This window comes from Hyperolius riggenbachi, chromosome 3 (assembly GCF_040937935.1).
Source record: "Hyperolius riggenbachi isolate aHypRig1 chromosome 3, aHypRig1.pri, whole genome shotgun sequence".
NCBI classification, from domain to species: domain Eukaryota; kingdom Metazoa; phylum Chordata; class Amphibia; order Anura; family Hyperoliidae; genus Hyperolius; species Hyperolius riggenbachi.
Window position 1 is genome coordinate 94,686,290 of NC_090648.1, and position 18,686 is coordinate 94,704,975.

At 44.9% G+C, this 18,686-nt stretch overlaps 1 protein-coding gene across 1 annotated transcript in view; it reads right to left on the reverse strand.

The window, feature by feature from the left end:
• LOC137562849 (G protein-coupled receptor kinase 5-like) overlaps window positions 1–18,686 on the reverse strand; it is a 139,923-nt gene that overhangs the window by 58,345 nt on the left and 62,892 nt on the right. The window contains exon 2 of the mRNA XM_068274606.1: window positions 122–217. Coding sequence (XP_068130707.1) covers window positions 122–217 — 96 coding nt within the window. The remainder of the gene's footprint in view (window positions 1–121; window positions 218–18,686) is intronic.

Here is an 18,686-nt window from a genome sequence, read left to right on the forward strand (position 1 = left end):
TCTTTTCACTGCAGTTGTCCTTTAAGCACTTACCACAGATCACAGCAGCGCCCTCTATTGCATTACACTAGAAACCACAATCATTAGAGCAGGACAACAACAGACTGTGCGTTAGACTCACCCAACTGTTTTCGCAGTTCTTCACACTGGCTAATATGTGGAAATTTTAGGATTTCCTTCCATTTTTTACTCCTCCCTTTCCTCTTGCCACCTCCGCCTGAAATTAGAGAAGAAAAATAACAGTTAACATTACAAACCCAGCTTCTATAGGGGTCCTGTAACCTATAAGCGTGTCTGAGTATGAGGACATGCAACAATTCACTGACTAGCCACACAGGCATGTTTATAAAGCCCTCACAATAAACAACCAGTAAGTGCTGACTTTTATATAAGCAGGTCTGTGTACTCTGGTAGCCTTGTGGACTGAGCCTGTGCTACTGTTCTACATTACTTTACACAGGAGATTTACAAGACTGACAAATGTCAAGGTTGGCCCCAGGCCAGATTTCAAAACCAGTTTTGTTCTTTGAGTAACCTGCATTATCAGAGGAAAAACGCTAAACTGGTATTTAAAAGGGCAATTAAAGTGTTGGCACATTTTTAACTGTGCTTAAATGTTCTCGAAAGTGGGACACTTAGGGCTGGTTTACACTGCAAGAGCTTTTTCTAAGCGCTTATGATTTTAAAAGCTCTTACTACTATAAGGCTATGAATTTATTCTCACTTGAGCAATGTGATTTTATAGAAATCACCCATAGCATTGCATTAGCAAGAGCTTTTCAGATCACTAGTGCTAAAGAAAGCTCCTGCAGTGTAAGCCAGGCCTTAGTTATATATATATAATACAATATACCTGCATTGCTGATTTCATGCTGGGAATACACGGCTCAATTTTTGCGCTCGATTCCACAGGCGATTCTCTTATCTTTTGCTCGTTTTTCTTATCCTTTTTCCATTGTCTCCCGTGCAGAATCGGGCGCGGAAACAATCGGGCGGGAGATCGGACGGGTCGGAAATTGTCAATCGAGCCATCTAAATGGCTCTAAATCGAGCCGTGTATTCCCAGCATTACACTTAGGGCCCATTCACACTTGCTGATCGCAAAACGCTAGCGCTTTTGCTAGAGTTTTGCTATGGCGATTTTGCGCGTTTAACAGGAAAAAAAAATCACCATTCACACTTCTTCTATAGCACTGAAACACGATCGCCAGGAAATCGCCTGAAAATGGTGCAGGCTACGCGTTTGCGCTTAGCGTTTTTGGGCGATTAGCGCAAATCACCCAAGTAAGAACGGGCCCGTAGGGTTTCATTGCACTAGCACTTTCAAAAGCGCTAAAGTTTGAGTGTTTTGCCGAAATCGCCGCAAAAAACGCTCAAGTGTGAATGGGCCCTTAAGCCCCATACACACACTCAACAGTGGTATTTTAGGCTCTCACAACTTTTCTTGTGAAACACCTAAAAAAAAATCTCTTGCTATTGTTCAAGCAGCTGAGAAGATCGATAAAGGCCCATACACACGTCGGACTTTTGCGAATGACGGGTCGTTTGAACGTCCCGTCATTCAGTCATCCGCACGCCAATTCGGGCGTGTGTACAGAATGTCGTTCGGGTGATAAGACTGGTCTTGAGCGATCCCCCGGGCGGATCGCTCAAATTCAGTCTTATCACCCGAACGACAGTCTGTACACACGCCCGATTTGGCGTGCGGACCACTGGACGGGACGTTCAAACGACCAGTCGTTCGCAAAAGTCCGACGTGTGTATGGGCCTTAAGAAGCCAATTCAACATTTGGATTCACTTCTTATCAGTCTTAACAGCTGCTTGAACAATAGCAAGAGATTTTATTTTGTAGGTGTTTCACAAGAAAAATTGTGACCGCTGTTGAGTGAGTGTATGGGGCTTTAGTTTAACCACTTCACCACTAAAGGCCCATACACATGCCGTACAAATGTCTGTACAGACACGTGTTGAGCGACGGTTTGTTAGTGTGGACATGGCAAGCGACAAAGACTGTCTGCAGATACAGTCAATCCATGCAAATCCCATAAGGAACTCAACCCTCAGCGGATTCTTATCCAACGGTTTCCATTTATTTAAGGGTTAGAAAAGTATACACAGCATAACACAACCAGCACATCGTTTCGGGCGAGGTGCCCTTTCTCAAGTGCTCGAAGTCCATCACAGGAATAAAACATTTATAGAACAATTTCACATAGCCACACCCTGCATTGGGGGGCGGGATCCCGCACCTATTGCAGCATTAACCCTATGAACAGCTAACACTAGAGACTAAAGTCCTCATTTAAGCCTCCTGGTGACTGCGTCTCCAGCCTTTCCATCCACCAGGCCTGCCTCCCTCAAAAGTTCCTTCACATGATCCTTGCCTTCATGTCTAAGGACCACCTCCAATACCTGCCAGTGCAATTGGCTTACACTACATAGTGTGAATCTGGTGAATCTCTTGTGACTTGTCTCATGAACTGTCGCTTAGTCTTCTGGTGTCCTGTCGTGTGTAGCAGAGTCGCTACCATAGTACTACTACTATAGGTAGTCTGTGGCAGACAGCTTCCGTCGTGTCTTTACTCTTTCTGTTGTCACGTGTGTACAACTGTCACAAACGAATGGTCGCTGCCATAAATATGCTGTTGTCTCTTGTCTGTCACTGCCTCACAACTACGGTCAAATGTATGCCGTGTGTATGGGCCTTAAAGAGAATCTGTACTCTAATATTCTTACACTAAAAAGCATACCATTCTATTTCTTATTTTCTCCTGTGCCCCTCTGTGCTGTTTCTGCCACTCTCTGCTGCAATCCTGGCTTGTAATTAACAGTTTTAGGCAGTGTTTACAAACAAACTAACCAGCTTGTGATAGGCTCACATAAACAGAGTGTGTGAGTCATACAGAGTGTGCAGGGGGCCTGCAGAGGGTGTGTATCGCTTCTATCCAATCACAAGCAGCCCTGCACATTCCACACATTCAAGCCTTAGCCTGACAGACACGACAGAGGAAAGGAGATAAGATTTATTACAGAGACAGTGCAATTAGGAAAGGCTGCAGTAAGCCAGAGCACATTAGAACAGGCATAGGAACTTATAGGATAGAAGAACAAAGGCTGAAAAATTTGTTACAGAGTCTCTTTAAGGTTTTTTTCCCCCTTAAGGATCAGAGCAATTTTCACCTTTCATTCGACAATTGTATCACTACCCATCACAGCAAAATGATCCATATCTTGTTTTTTCCACCACCAATTTGCAAAATGTAACGTCCAAAGAAAGCCTAAAGGGGCCCATACACCTACCGATTTTCCCGCCGATATACAGCAGATTCAATCACTGATCGAATCTGCTGTTAAATCGTTGCGCAAACGCTGACAGAACGATTTCCGTCCAAAATCAGTCGTTACCATTGATTCGTCCGTGCGGAAGATTTCGCTTGATCGCCGGCAGGTCGCGAGTGCGTCGATAGCGGCGTTCGAATGCCCAACGACCGACGCTAGCGGCAATACATTACCTGTTCCGGCCAGCGCGTGTCCCCTGGTCTCCACCGTCACGTCTCCGTGCTCGGCTCCTCCAGCTTCACTGAACTTCCTTTCCCGGCAGGAAGTTTAAACAGTAGAGCGCCCGGTTTAAAACTTCCCCGGCAGGAAGTTCAGTGAAGCTGCAGCCGAGCACTTAGAAGGGACAGTGGAGACCAGGGGACTCACGCCGGCCGGATCAGGTAATGTATGCGGGGGGGGCAGCTTCACAGATTGTGATCGGTTTCATGCTGCAATCGATTCACAATCTGTTTGCAGTAAAGGCAGCCATACGATCCCTCTCTGATCAGATTCGATCAGAGAGGGATCTATCTGTTGGTAGATCTGATGGCAAATCGACCAGTGTATGGCTACCTTTAGAATTGTTTTATTCTAAATGCAATTTAGCGTGAATAAAAAGAAAAAAAATGGAAAAAATTAATCTCTCAGTTTTCAGCCATTATAGTTTAACATTCTACTGTGAATAAAACACACATTTTATTTGCCCCGGTTATTGTAACGTTTCAAATATTTCCCTAGCACATTGTATGGTGACAATGTTTTATTTGGAAATAAAAGGTGTATTTTTTTTTTACAAGCCCATACATGTAAAATTACAGTAATATACCCCAAGACATACAGATTAAAAAAGTTCAGTCCCTAAACTAAATCTATGTTTTGTTTTTTTTAATATGCACATTTTTTGTGTGTGTAACTATTGGTGAGTGCGAGAGTTAAGGGGAAGCAGCGCTGCAAGGCGAGAGCACAAACCACTACGCCACCGTGCTGTGCTGCCCATGATGGGATCATGTGACCATACAGGGTTCATCAGGCCCATCAGATTCTGTGTGATCTGAACAATCCAATCAAAAATACAATTGTTCACTAAACAAAAGAAATCACACAGAAATCACACAGTTGATGGTCACCTTTACAGGAGTACTGGGACCAGCCATCCCCACACCCCAATGATAGCATTTTCATGTGAGACGTCACACATGTTCTATACACCGGCAGCTACTGGAGTGACAGACGCAAGGGGAAGGTGGGAACTAGTGGGGGGAGCACGGCCAGACAGGTGGGATATGTTAATGCACGGGTGGGCGCATATAAAGCCTCATCTACACGGTACAATGTCCATCAGATCAAAGGATCTATTAGATCAGAGTTCCCACAACCCTGTCCTCAAGGCCCACCAACAGTGCATGTTTTGCAGAAAACCACAAACATGCACAGGTGGGGTAATTAGCGTTGCAGCAGAACTGATTAATTACCTCTGTGGATTTCTACAAAACGTGCACTGTTGGTGGGCCTTGAGGACAGGGTTGGGGAACACTGTAATTAGATGATTTCCAACCGGTCCAATCAGACTGCGATAGATTTTGTAATAGATTTTGGGTACTTAATGCAAAATCTATTGCAAAATTGATCAGAAACAATTTGGACGTCTACACACAATGCAATCTCTTATCAGATCACCGGTCGATCTGATGGAAAATTGTACCGTGTAGATGAGGCTTAACATTTGGGAGGACAGCGGCTTGGGATTCCTTTACATTCGTCACAATATCACATGCCGTTACCGCTGTGCACCGGATCAACCACATCGCCTCAAAATATCCCAGCATGTGCGATCGGTACATTCCACCCATTTCAGCCCTAAACCATTCGAAATTGTGGATCGGGCAGGCTTGTTGCGGCACAGACTTTCATCCAATCATAATCAAATCAGATGGTTACATTTGGAACTTCATCCTATCTTTAACAATGGTCTTGAAGACCTATTGATTAGTTCGTCACTGATGATGTAATTCCTCCCTAGAAGTCTAGGGTCACACCCGAGGTCCCCAGCTGAGCCATCGTCATCCAGCCGCTGTCCACAGCGTAGACACAGGCTTGGATTAGGAGTGAGGTTTTGCAATCTTTAATGGTTTCTTTTTGAACAACAAAGTTATCTTGAGGAAACATGCTGAATATAGATTTGTGACAAAAGCAGCCTGGAATTCCGATTGAGAAAGAACAGCATGTATAATCACTTATAAGAGGTCTTCCTCCCAGGCATGAAGGAAATATAGAGTTTGCTTTCTGCATGAACGCCTCGTGAACCCCCAATTTCAGCCAAACTATTTTGTTAGCTTTGGATAGACCGAATAGGCATTATAACGTCTGTCAGGTTGCTCCTGCTGTGTCTCCCCATTACAGAGAGAATATACCTCACTTCCTGCCTATTGGTTCCGCCATCACTTTACTGTGAGCCCTGGAGGTAATAGAGACAGGAAATAAGGGGAGCACAAAAGAAAACTTGAGAAAAGTTCTCCCTCTGTGCACCCTGCACTTCTTCTCCTAGAGAAATAAAACTATTTCCTGTTAGGAAAGGAAGTGGTGGAAAGGTTTTCAAATGGGGACACAGAAAAGCAACACACCACCACACTCAAAGGATTCTATCCCAGTACTACACAATCCAAAATTAGAGAGAACTTTTTAGTAGGAGGCTTTAAATGTGATATAAAGAGGTCTGCCAATCAGAGAGAGAAGGGAATGGAGAATTTATTATTACGGCTATTGTTAGACATTTATATAGCGCTGACCTTTTCTGCAACACTTTATAGAGTGCACAAAATAACTAAGATTACTAACAGTCCCTTCGAAAGGTCACAATCAAATATTCCTACTATAATCCTAGTATAATAACTGTACAAAGACCAGTTTGGGAGTAAGACAACCTAACAGTATGTTTTTGGGATGAGAAGGAAACTGGAATGGCAGAAGGAAATCAACGCCAACATTGCGAGTATACAAACTCCATGCAGATATATAGAGTCCTGGCCGTAAATCAAAAACCATTGTGCCGACAATGGTGATCCTACACTACTAAACCGCAAACGTTGCGCTAAGTATACATGATAGATAGACAGTAGGTAATATAACAATACTAAGATGCAATAAGGAGAGAGCACTGCCTATCTGAACTTTAAGTATAAAGTGCCCCTACATTATATATTTGCAGCATAGATTACCAACAGATTCGATATTAATGATTAAATCTGGCATAGATTTATGCCACAACTTGGCCATCTGATCGTCGTTTCGATTGATTTCGAACAGCAAATCGAAACCATCGATCCAGCATGCCAGCAAGATCTCACTTAAAAGATCTCGGTTGGGTTAGCAGCTGCGCTCCCTTCTGTGTACGAGCTGTGCAGGTGCCAGTGACTTTGCGCTTGCGCAGTAGCATGGAGCCATGTGTGCACAGAGTAAAAACATGCATGAGCAACTCTGTTACTGCGCAAACCTGGGCAATATTCTACGCCTGTGCTCAAACATCTGATCTGCTGCATGCTTGTTCAGGGTCTATGGCTGAAAGTATTAGAGGCAGAGGATCAGCAGGAAAGCCAGGCAACTGGTATTGCTAAAAGGGAACCTGAGACTGGGCCCCCTGCAGTAGTACTGCGAGAGCTCAGAATACTCCCGTCGATGGGAGCGAGACAAGGGAGCGTGCCTTGCCAGACTGCGTATGCACCGACCAGCACCGACTGACAAATCTTCCAGGGCCAGTAGCGGGCGAACGAACAAGCAGAAGAGGACGGCGTTGGAGCGATCAGGCCTGAGGGGGCTGGAGGAAGCCCCAGGTATGTATATTTTATTGCGGGGCTTCTGTCTCAGGTACACTTTAAAAAGAAATATATATGGCAGCCTCCATATAACTCTCACCTCCGGTTCATGCTTTTCCACTTAAATGTTAGGCATTGTAACTGAGGAAGGTTACTGTGAGGCATAGGAAAGGTGGAGGTCAGAGTTGACACCAAGCAGAAACATTAGTGGGGCAGTGTCTTTTTGGTGGGTAATGAAAAAAAGTGTCAGAACATCTGTTCTCTACCTCACACTAACCTTCCTCCTCTCTCCAATGCCTCACACACTAACCTTCCTCCTCTCCAATGCCTCACACACACTAACCTTCCTCCTCTCCAATGCCTCACACTAACCTTCCTCCTCTCCAATACCTCACACTAACCTTCCTCCTCTCTCCAATGCCTCACACACTAACCTTCCTCCTCTCCAATGCCTCACACACACTAACCTTCCTCCTCTCCAATGCCTCACACTAACCTTCTTTCTCTCCAATACCTCACACTAACCTCCTCCTCTCCAATGGACCCTTTAGTTGGTGGTGCCCTGCTAACCTGCTAAGTACCAAATCATGTTTACCTCTAATCAACCTGCCTGCAATAAGAAAACCTGCCACACTGCTCTATTAACTTATTTTTTTTCATGTAAACACAATGGTTAAAGTGTGGGAAGGATAAATTATCTAATACGGCCTCTCTCAACCTTTTTAGAGTTGAGGAAACCCTACAACACTTTTCAGGTCTTGGGGAACCCCAGCATAAAATCATGCCACTTTTAGGAGTTTTGCCTTTTACCTACTATTATACACCTATTGGTTAACAATAGTACAATTGTCATAAAACATATGCAGCAATCGTTACCCCCACATTACAAATGTAGCAATTAGTGCCACATATGAAATGCAGCAATCAGCTCTACATATGCAGCAATCAATCACCCACCAGTGGAGCAATTGGCCCACATAAGAACTACAACAATTACCTCACATAAGAACTCTACATATGAATGGCAACAATTACCCCACAGTGCAGCAATTGGCTCCCATTGGAACAGTGACGCAATCATCCCACATATGAAACATAACAATTACCCCCATATGAAATGTATCAATCACTCCCCTATAAAAAAAAAAATGCAGCAATAACTCCAAACATACACTCCCACGCAGCACAGTTTCCCACCTTTTCACCCCCAAAGTGCAGCTATTGCAATCATTGGTTGTTAGTGGGCTTAGATTGGGCATGTGTTTAAGCAGGGCTGTGGAGTCGGAGTCGTGGAGTCGGAGTCGTGGAGTCGGGCAATTTTGGGTGCCTGGAGTCGGAGTCGGGAAAAAATGCACCGACTCCGACTCCTAATGAATTTGTAACTGTAATTAAAATAGAAAATATGATAAAATGTTCTATTTCTCAGATTATAGTCATTAAAAATAATGTATATATACAGTATATATATATATACAGTAATAGCTGTGCTTAGTCCACAAAAATGAAATAAACCAATCAAAATTAGTTACTTGTGCTGCTTCAATAAAGCAGTCCCCGTATTTTTAAGGTCAGATATACAGATCTGATTGTGACTGTATATATGATGTGTACACAGGAATCTCTTATATATACTAAACAACATCTATGCTGTAAGAATAAAGCCTGATGTGTAGCTGTGTCACTAATAGAGATGGTCAATGAGATGGAAATAATTCTGCATTGATGCTGATTTATGCAAATGTATGCACTCCCTTTGCTGATGAAACCAAATAATTTGATATGTTAAAATTTGGTTTGGTGACTACAAATTAAAGGGTACCTGAGACGGATGAAAAGTAAAGTTTTATACATACCTGGGGCTTCCTCCAGCCCCCTTCAGGCTAATCAGTCCCTCGCTGTCCTCCACCACCCGGATCTTCTGCTATGAGTCCTGGTAATTCAGCCAGTCAGCGCTGTCCGGCCAAATGCCGCTCCCACAGCCAGGAACATTCTGCACCTGCGCAATAGTGCTGCACAAGTGTAGTATGCTCCTGGCGGCGGAGTGTGTGCATGCGCACTACGCCCGACTGGCTCAAGTACCTGGACTCATAGCAGAAGATCCAGGTGGTGGAGGAGGACAACGAGGGACTGATTATCCTGAAGGCGGCTGGAGGAAGCCCCAGGTCTGTATAAAACTTTAATTTCATCTGTCTCAGGTTTACTTTGTTACACAGTAGTACTATACTCTACATATGCACTCCCCACAGAGCTGCAGGGAATCCACTGAGAATGCTGTGCACATTGAACACAGAGGTGTTGTCTGTCACCCATAAACCTTGTTCAGATTGTGCATGAAGAATGTGTAATAGAGGAAGAATCCCCTCATTCCCCTGCAGAGTAACTGCACATCACTCTTACATGTACTCACACTTACATTGCCTAGGGCCTGATAGATGTTCTTTGTTCCGGTTTGTACCTTTTACAAGTACTCTTACCAGCAAGGACTAGTTTTAGTCTAAAGGGAATACGGTAAATATAGTAGTCTACATATCCTTCTCACTTCAGTTGTCTTGTAAAATTCCTAAGCGTTGGCAGTTAAGAGACAAATTTCATGTTACATACTTTTAATCAACAAAATTGTAATATGCAAATTAGAGGAGTCGGAGTCGAGGAGTCGGAGTCGGTGGAATCCTAAACTGAGGAGTCGGAGTCGGTGGATTTTTGGACCGACTCCACAGCCCTGTGTTTAAGTCTCCTGATCTGTTTTCTATATTGTGTAGATAACATACAGCTAGAAATGTGAGTGGCCTGTTTATACACATCCGGGCTGGACATATTTATCCCAGGTTACTAGTAAAAGGGAACATTCAGTACGCTGTCATTCATATCTGGATCCAGAGAGATCATTGCACATTTACCATGTGCTTTACAAGATCCCTTGTGCATGCGAGTCACAATTGGTGTGTGTCACTAGCTGCCCCCCTTTGGAATCAGTCACTGCTGCCGTGTCCAGTAGGGCAGTTATCTGCAAACTTGGCTCTCCAGCTGTTAAGGAACTACAAGTCCCACAATGCATTTGCCTTTATGAATCAAGACCGTGGCCGTCAGACTCCTGCAATGCATTGTGGGACTTTTAGTTCCTTAAAAGCTGGAGAGCCAAGTTTGCAGATCACTGCAATAAGAGAAGGGGACATACTCACCATCCTCCACTGCCTCTATCTTTTCTGTCCCATCTGTCTCCTTCTCTCCTCCCATGCGTGCATCACTCGTTAGTGCTGGTCGCTTCACTTGCCATCAGACCCCTCCAGGCTCGTCTCCACCACACGTCCACTCTCACATCGCCGCCTTCTTTTCAAACTGGATGATGAGCAATTAAGCTGCCCAATAGGAGAGCTTAGTGATGCGCCGCGGATTACAACAATTCACTGATCGCATCAATGGAGCAGTGAGACAAATTTGCACCATGGAAATGGGGAAGCAGGACTATTTAGTAACATAGAAGTGGCAGAAATGCAGCGGAACCACTAAAGGGGCCTCATGAAACCATAGGCTTCTGCGGATCCTTGGTTGAGAATGGCTGATGTAATACATGTGGACCAGGGAGCAATTTGACATGAATTGATTATACTTTGCAAACACATTAGCTGTGGTCCTGGCAACCAAGAGAATCTTTCAGCAGTAGAGAGGAGGAAGGCAGAGTCAAGTGATCAGCTGTGTGTTCAAAGGAAAAGACCCGATACCCCTCCCAGCTCCTCCCTAACTACCTCATGTGGGTGTTGATAGGATAGCAGGAGGAGTTTGGAAGGTTCACAGACTGTCTAACCAAGCTGCCTTATTCACACAAAGTAAGTCCGTTTTGCAAACCCTGCTAGACGACAGGTAATAAAAAAAAAAATGAATAATGTAAAAATGGTTTATACGCAATGCAAGCTGTGGATTTACAAGTTATTATATATTCCACACAATATGCCGAACACTAAACTAAGGCTTTAAAGCGGGGGTGTCAACCTCAGACACAAAGAGGGCCAAAACTAAAAACACTGGGACCAAGTCGCGGGCCAACCTCAATATCTACTGGCCACCTTTCTCCCTTATAAAGCTCCCTGGTGTCCAGTGGCTCCCCGTTCTTGCCCTATACAGATCCCTGGTGTCTAATGGCCCTCTTCCATACAGTCCCCTGGTGTTTAGTTCATACCCCCCCCCCCCATAGTTCCCTGGTATCTAATGTCCCGCCCCCCCCTTTCTCTGCACAGTTCCATGTTGTATAGTGTCCCCTCCCCTATATAGTTCCCTGGTGTCTTGTGTTTCCCCTTCCCTCCCCATAGGTCTTCCCTGGTGATCTAGGCCTTCACCTCCAATATAGCTTCTTTGGAGTGGGCTAAACATAATGCAAAGTGGGTAAACCACTTGGGGGCCATATTTGATGACTCTGGGGGCCAGATTTTGCCCGTGGGCGAGAATGTGACTTGTATGCTTTAAAGCATTTCGTGCAGCCAAGAAGCAGAACTGACCAGATTGCGTCCCAGAGATGTGGAAAACCCCCTAAGTAAATCCCTAACATGCAATTTATTAATATCTTACAAAGCTTCCCTGCGTGCATTACAGTATCATTCCCCACATGTACTGTTCAAGAACAAAATGTGATTATTCCAACTAATCTGCATCAATGCTGCCTTCGCCATCAAACTCATCAATCACATTATAGGTGCACTGATACAAGCAGCAACCCATGGTATCCAATCAGAAGCCGGCTTCATTCTCTCCACTCGAGTTGCAGAACATTGGAATGTGGCTGGCTAGGAGTGACTGGAGTACCACCTCACAGCACAATCCTTTATCTCGCTAATGCTCACATTTCAATGCTGGCAGCAGAGCACGAAAAGAGTTAAGGGCGGGCATTGCTCCAAGCTTTTGTATGTTTACGGCACCTTTTGCGGTAATCTTGGCACAGGCCGGATCCATACTGTTTATTTTCATTTAATTGGACTACTGAAAGCAAATATTAAATAAAGAAATCAAATTCAACAGTCGGTAAAAAAAAGTCTGATTGTGTTATCATAACATAAATGTTTCCTTCTGGAATGGAGACCGAGCTCATGACACAAAACCAGGGAAGTGCCAAAATCAGCAACCAGACAGCACAGAGCAGGGGGGGGCCTGTTAAATGAAAATACAGACAGAGAGAGATGTTGGAGGTGTTCCCATAAACCACCAATCGGATGCTGGCTTGCTGTTCATAGCTAAGCTGTGCACAGACATCACATAACAGCTGCCCAATACCACCACATCAAGAAAGCAAACCTGTGAGCCACTCTTCCGTTCGCGCACCCAGGGCGGAGGGGAGTAAAGCTAAGTACACACTTGAGATAAGTCTTTGGAACATGAAAGATCACAGACCAAAATGTACCCCCTTCCATGTAGTATGAGAGCCATACCTACAGTCTATTCAATTGAACTCCCCATCAGATAAATATCTTTGAAAGATGCTGTACGCACGCAAAAGATCAGTTCCTGCAAAATGCATTTATAGTCTATGATATCTGCAGATCTTATACGCACCTTAACGGACATTCCTCTGCAGATCTGAAGATCCATCCTGGTGGATCTGATCTGCAGATGAATGTCCGTTAAACAAGGTGTGTATGAGATCTGCAGATAGACTATGAATGCATTTTGCAGCAACTGTTCTTTTGCAGATACTGATCCGTTGCGTGTGTACAGCATCCTAGTGTACAACATCTTGTAAAAAATGTTATCTGATGGGGAGTTCAGCTCAGTATAATAGACTGTAGGTATGGCTCTCATACTACATGAAAGGGGGTAAAATTGGTCTGTGATCTTTCATTTTCCGAAGACTTATCTCAAGTGTTTACTTAGCTTAAAGTCCCACATACACTCTCAACAGACTTATTTTACAGTGAGCGAAAATCAAACGTTTTTGGAAAATCGAAAGACAGTCTTCACGTGTAGACAACTGAGCGAGAAAAGAGATAAGAAATGGCAAACGACAGATAAGAAGTTGAATCGTTCTGCCTTGTAGAATGTTGTTAACAGCCACCCATCTTTGTCTTTCCCGATATGTAAATTGCAGCTCTTTCGTCAAGCAGGTCGTTCAAGTCCGGTCTTATCAACTGAACGACCGACCGTACACATGCCTGATTTGACATCCAGATGTCCAAACGGCCGGTTGTTTGCAAAAATCCGTGTATGTACCTTAAAGGGTCACTTAAGCCAACTGTAAAAAAAAATTAGTTTTACTCACCTGGGGCTCCTACCAGCCCCCTGCAGCTGTCTGGTGCCCATGTAGACTCGCTCCGATGCTCCTGGCCCCGCTGGCAGCCACTTCCAGTTTCGGCGACAGGAGCCGACAGGCCTGGGAATGCGAGTGATTCTCCGCGCTCCTGCCGTAATAGTGCCCTCTATGCTACTATAGCAGGGCGCTATTACGGCTAGGAACGCGAAGAATCACTCGCGTTCCCAGCCTGTTGGCTCCTGTCGCCGAAACCGGAAGTGGCTGCCTGCGGGGCCAGGAGGATCGGAGCGAGGCTGCGTAGGCACCAGACAGCTGCAGGGGGCTGGTAGGAGCCCCAGGTGAGTAAAACTCATTTTTTCCAGTTGGCTTAAGTGTCCCTGTAATGTATAATTGTCGTTTGCACAATAAGGGGCATCTTCTCTTCTGTAAATGTTGTCTGTATTTGCATAATCGTTTGTAGTAAACTACTTTGGTTGAGTGTGTGTATGGGGCTTTAGTGAACAATGCCCTTGTCTAAAGCTTCCTCTACACCATGCAATTCCGTGTGCAATCAATTGGATCGATTAAATACGACCTGTCCGATTGGGATTCGATCAGTAGTGTGGTCGATTTTGCATAGTTATCAATGCAACACCGACCACACTACCGATCAAATCCCGATCGGACATGTCGGATTTAATCGATCCAATCAAATTTGATTGATCGCACGTAGAATTGCATGCTGTAGAGTGGGCTTTAAGGTTCATACACATGTCCAACTTAATGCACAACCAACCGCACAAGTTGTTTACCTGACAAGTACTTACACACACGCCAACTAAACAACAAACTCACTTAACCTCCTGAGCGGTATGGACGAGCTCAGCTCGTCCATCACCGCCGGAGGCTGCCGCTCAGGCCCTGCTGGGCCGATTTTCTTCAAATAAAGTGCAGCACACGCAGCCGGCACTTTGCCAGCCGCGTGAGCTGCCTGATCGCCGCCGCTCTGCGGCGATCCGCCGCGAGCAGCGGCGAAAGAGGGTCCCCCCAGCCGCCTGAGCCCAGCGTAGCCGGAACAAAAAGTTCCGGCCAGCGCTAAGGGCTGGATCGGAGGCGGCTGACGTCAGGACGTCGGCTGACGTCCATGACGTCACTCCGCTCGTCGCTATGGCGACGATCTAAGCAAAACAAGGAAGGCCGCTCATTGCGGCCTTCCTTGTTTATTCTGGGCGCCGAAGGCGATCGGAAGAACGCCTCTGGAGCGCCCTCTAGTGGGCTTTCATGCAGCCAACTTTCAGTTGGCTGCATGAAATAGTTTTTTTTTTATTAAAAAAAAACCCTCCCGCAGCCTCCCTGGCGATCTCAATAGAATGCCGGGGAGGTTAAATACTATGCTTGACAAACTGCATTGAAAAACAACAAAGTTGTTCAAAAGACTTGTACACACGTTCCAACCTGCATGCTACTTGGGCAGATTGATCCATCGGTTGGATCTGGCAAACAACCGGTTATCAGTTTGGCCATCTGGTTGTTTGCCAGCCATACACACATCCAACTTCTCTTCCAACAGACAAGTTTGTAAGATAGTTGGACAGATTGTTGTGTTTATGAGCCTTTACATAACCCACCAGTTTTATTGCTCGTCAAATCACTGCTGTACACATGGGCCTTACATCCACAGGGATGCAGTTATAGGACTCTCACATCCAAAGGTAGGTATGGCCCCGCCTAGAAGATCTCTCAGAGAAGCATGTGATCAGTTTGATCAGCTGACAGATTTGTAAAGTTCTGATTTGCTGTAATGACTTCATGGTTTAGCAGATGATCATGACCAGCATATCAGAGCATTACAAATGTATCAGCTGATCAAATGCTTCTCTGTGAGATCTCCTAGGCAGGGCCATCCCTATCCACAGGGATGCAGGTATGCATAGGTATCATTGCGGAGTCAACAATCCCACATCAGTAACATCTGAGCCATGTAAGGCAGCTTTCCAAGTGAGTCACTTTGAAACAGAGAGGTTCAGGGCCCGTTTCCACTAGCGCGAATACGCATGCAGACAACGCATGCGGATTCGCATAGGCAATACAAGTGGATGGGACTGTTTCCACTTGTCAGTTTTCATTTGCGTTTTTGTGGGCAGGATTTTTCTGCACGGTAGACCCTGCAGAATTCGCCTGCGTGTGGAATGCAGGCGAATCGCAGACAATGTATTTAATAGGGAAATCGTTTTTTCCCGCGATTTCGCATTGAAAGTAATGTAAATTGACACAGGCAGTGACATGGTTAAAATCACATATACCCTGCCTATGCGAAATCGCGGCAAAATCCGCATGCGGAATCGCATCCACATGCGATTTCATCAGCGGTGATATGCGGCGATTCCGCACCGCAATAGTGGAAACGGGCCCTCAGCAAGGAGATCAGGACAATCAGAGTAATTTATGCAGTTTGTTTCATTACATGACAATAGTAGTAAAAACATTCTGCCCCTCGTTATCCAATCAAATCAAGTAGGTAGGAAAAAAAAATTACTATTACAAAACTTTGTTTTTATACTTCCACTATATGAAAAATACTGAGATGATTTTAAAAGGGTTAAAAAAATAATAATCAGATCATGATTTGGTACGCAAGCGATTGCTGCACTAGAACAAAGTGACTAGTAGTTGTGAGGAACACTTCAACGATGAGGAAATCATACGAGAGGCTACGAGAGTACAGAGGCGTAGAAATGCATACCACAAAGTGTAACCGTGGTCATAACATGACACACACAAGCTGTGGACAATACACCACAGTGAGCATAATTAGAGGCAGGAACCTGGAGGAACTGGCCACAATGCACATTAGAGGTTACAGGCCGGCAGAGTGGGAGGAAGCAGCTCACCAAAACACATATTAGGCATTACGGCACGGTGTGGACAATGGCATAGGCAGAGATTAGGAAAAAACAGGAGACAATGTGCAGACGTACTCTATAGAGAAGCAAGTGTGGCACCTGCGGTGAACAGAGGATCTCAAACTTTGATCAATCATTCATAGAAACATCTTCTGGCCTTCAGAAGCCCACAGGATGGACTGCTCAGCCCGAGAATAATATGAAGTACTCAATTTGCATAGGATTATCATGTGGCTGGATGACACAGAAGAAAAGGTGTTCAGCATATAGGTTCTTTAATGCTGGGCATACACTACTCGTTTTTTGCAGCTCTATTCTCCTGTTCGATTGTTTTGCAGCTCGATTTTGCAGTCGATTCTCGTATCTTCCGCCTATTTTCCTTATCTTTTTCCATTCACTGCTATCAGGAAATGTGTGGCGAAACGATCGGGCGAAAGATCGGACATGTCGAAAATTATCTATCGAGCCATCTAAATGGCTCTAAAACGAGCCGTGTATTCCCAGCATTACACATCCGATTTTTCTGGCTGGACTTGATGGATGAATGTCTTTTTTCAAACAAACTATAATATTGGATTCATATAAAATGGATACACCACAGGGTCACAAATGTATATCAGTCTATATTGCTTTTCTGAGAGAAACTTGTTTTTAAACTGTCATTTAGACCCCTGTATTCTCAACCCTTAAACTGAATACTCACCTGACGACACAGGAAGATGGATCACAGCAACGTCCCCTGATAACGTCAACACGCATTCCCCGATCCATCTTCCTGCCAGCGGGTACACGCAATGGCATATGATGGGCGCGAACGAGAGTTCAAACAGTCGCAGCACTTTGACTGAGTCATTGAGGATCTTAAAGATCCTATCCACCATGACAATTCTTGCCGCGTGTCACTAAATGTTGTGCGCGTAATCGCAATGCTCTACCCACATCGCAAGAACAGAACCAATCACTCGTCGTCAGAAACATTATCGTAGAAATCGCGTAGTGGGTACGGTCCTTTATAGTGAGAAGTAAAATCAAAACAGACTAATCCTAAATTGGATTGGAACTGTGCATACACATATATCTCATGTTGCAGATATCCTTTCAATTAGGAGCTTGTCTGTGCAATCTAGGAGGCAGTAGGATATTTTTTTATTTTTCTTATAATTTTTAAAGGAACCCAGGCTTCCTGGCTTCAGTAATTTGTAAAGTAGGTAATGGAGAACCTCCATCCACTGCTGTTCTCCCCTCAATCTTCCCCAATTATCTCCTTGTAGATTTTGTGTCCTCTGTCCCTCTGTGCCCTCCCTTCCTTCATGTCATCCTGTCACCTTGTCTGCTCCATCGTGTCTCTTAAGTCCTCATGTGTCCTCCTTTACCCTCCATGTCCTCCTTTGTTCCTGTGTTTCCTCTGCCCTCCTGTGTTACTTGTCCCCCCGTATCTGCCTGTCCCCATTGTCCCGCTTCCTCTGCCGCCTGCCCCCCTGTGTCGTGCTGGAGTCCCACGATGAGCTGAGCATTCACCTTCGCTCACCGGGACTTGCTTCAGTCTAAAGCAGCGCCGTTAAGGCAATCAGCCCTATAACTACTGATGCCTAACCCTAACCAAACCTCCCAACTTATGACCAATCCTAGCTGACCCAACTCAACCATGCCTAACCCTAACAAAAACACACACAAAACCTTGCAGATATCCGCTCCAACTTCACCACTATACAAGCAAAATATCAGTAGTCGCGGAAGTTCGTTAATTGGGGCTAAAAAGGGAAATTTGGGCACAAACTGTGGCTACAAATAAGGGGCACTTTCACACCTGCTACTTGTGGGCTTTGTATATCAGATGGCCCCGGCACCCAAATTCCTGCCCTAGCTTCTGTGGCCTCTCCAGTGCCCAAATTTCCCTTTACCGAAACAACCACAGCAGGCCCCGTTTCTGGAGACATTGTAAGGTTTTTGCAGGCACCGCTCAGTAATTTTTTACGAGGTAAACTGCAGATGGTACACTGGCCATAGGCATTTACCAAAAATCCATCTGTACACACGTCTATGGTCAGCTCTAAACAAAGATTATTAAAACAAACATTTGCCTGACATTTGGCATTAACCTTCATCTCTGACTGAAAAATATCAGTTTGGCCAGACATTGAAGAACGACGCATATTCTCAGCTCCCTGTGGAAAAGGGCAGTATTTGCTGTTGAGACACTCGACCCAGGACAGCTCGCTTGCGTGAAGCCAAGAGAAAAATGTGCACTCTCTGCCTCTCTTTTTTTCATAGAACACTTCTAAGAAACAGATTTGGGAAAAAGCATCACATAATCTGAGAAGAATGTGAAATATGAAAGTCTGGGTTACCCACCAACTGGTGGAGCCAGATTTCCACTCGTAGCATCGCATCACTTCCAGAGGCCACGAAGGAGGGAAAGCACTGGACCTCACATTGACTTCAAG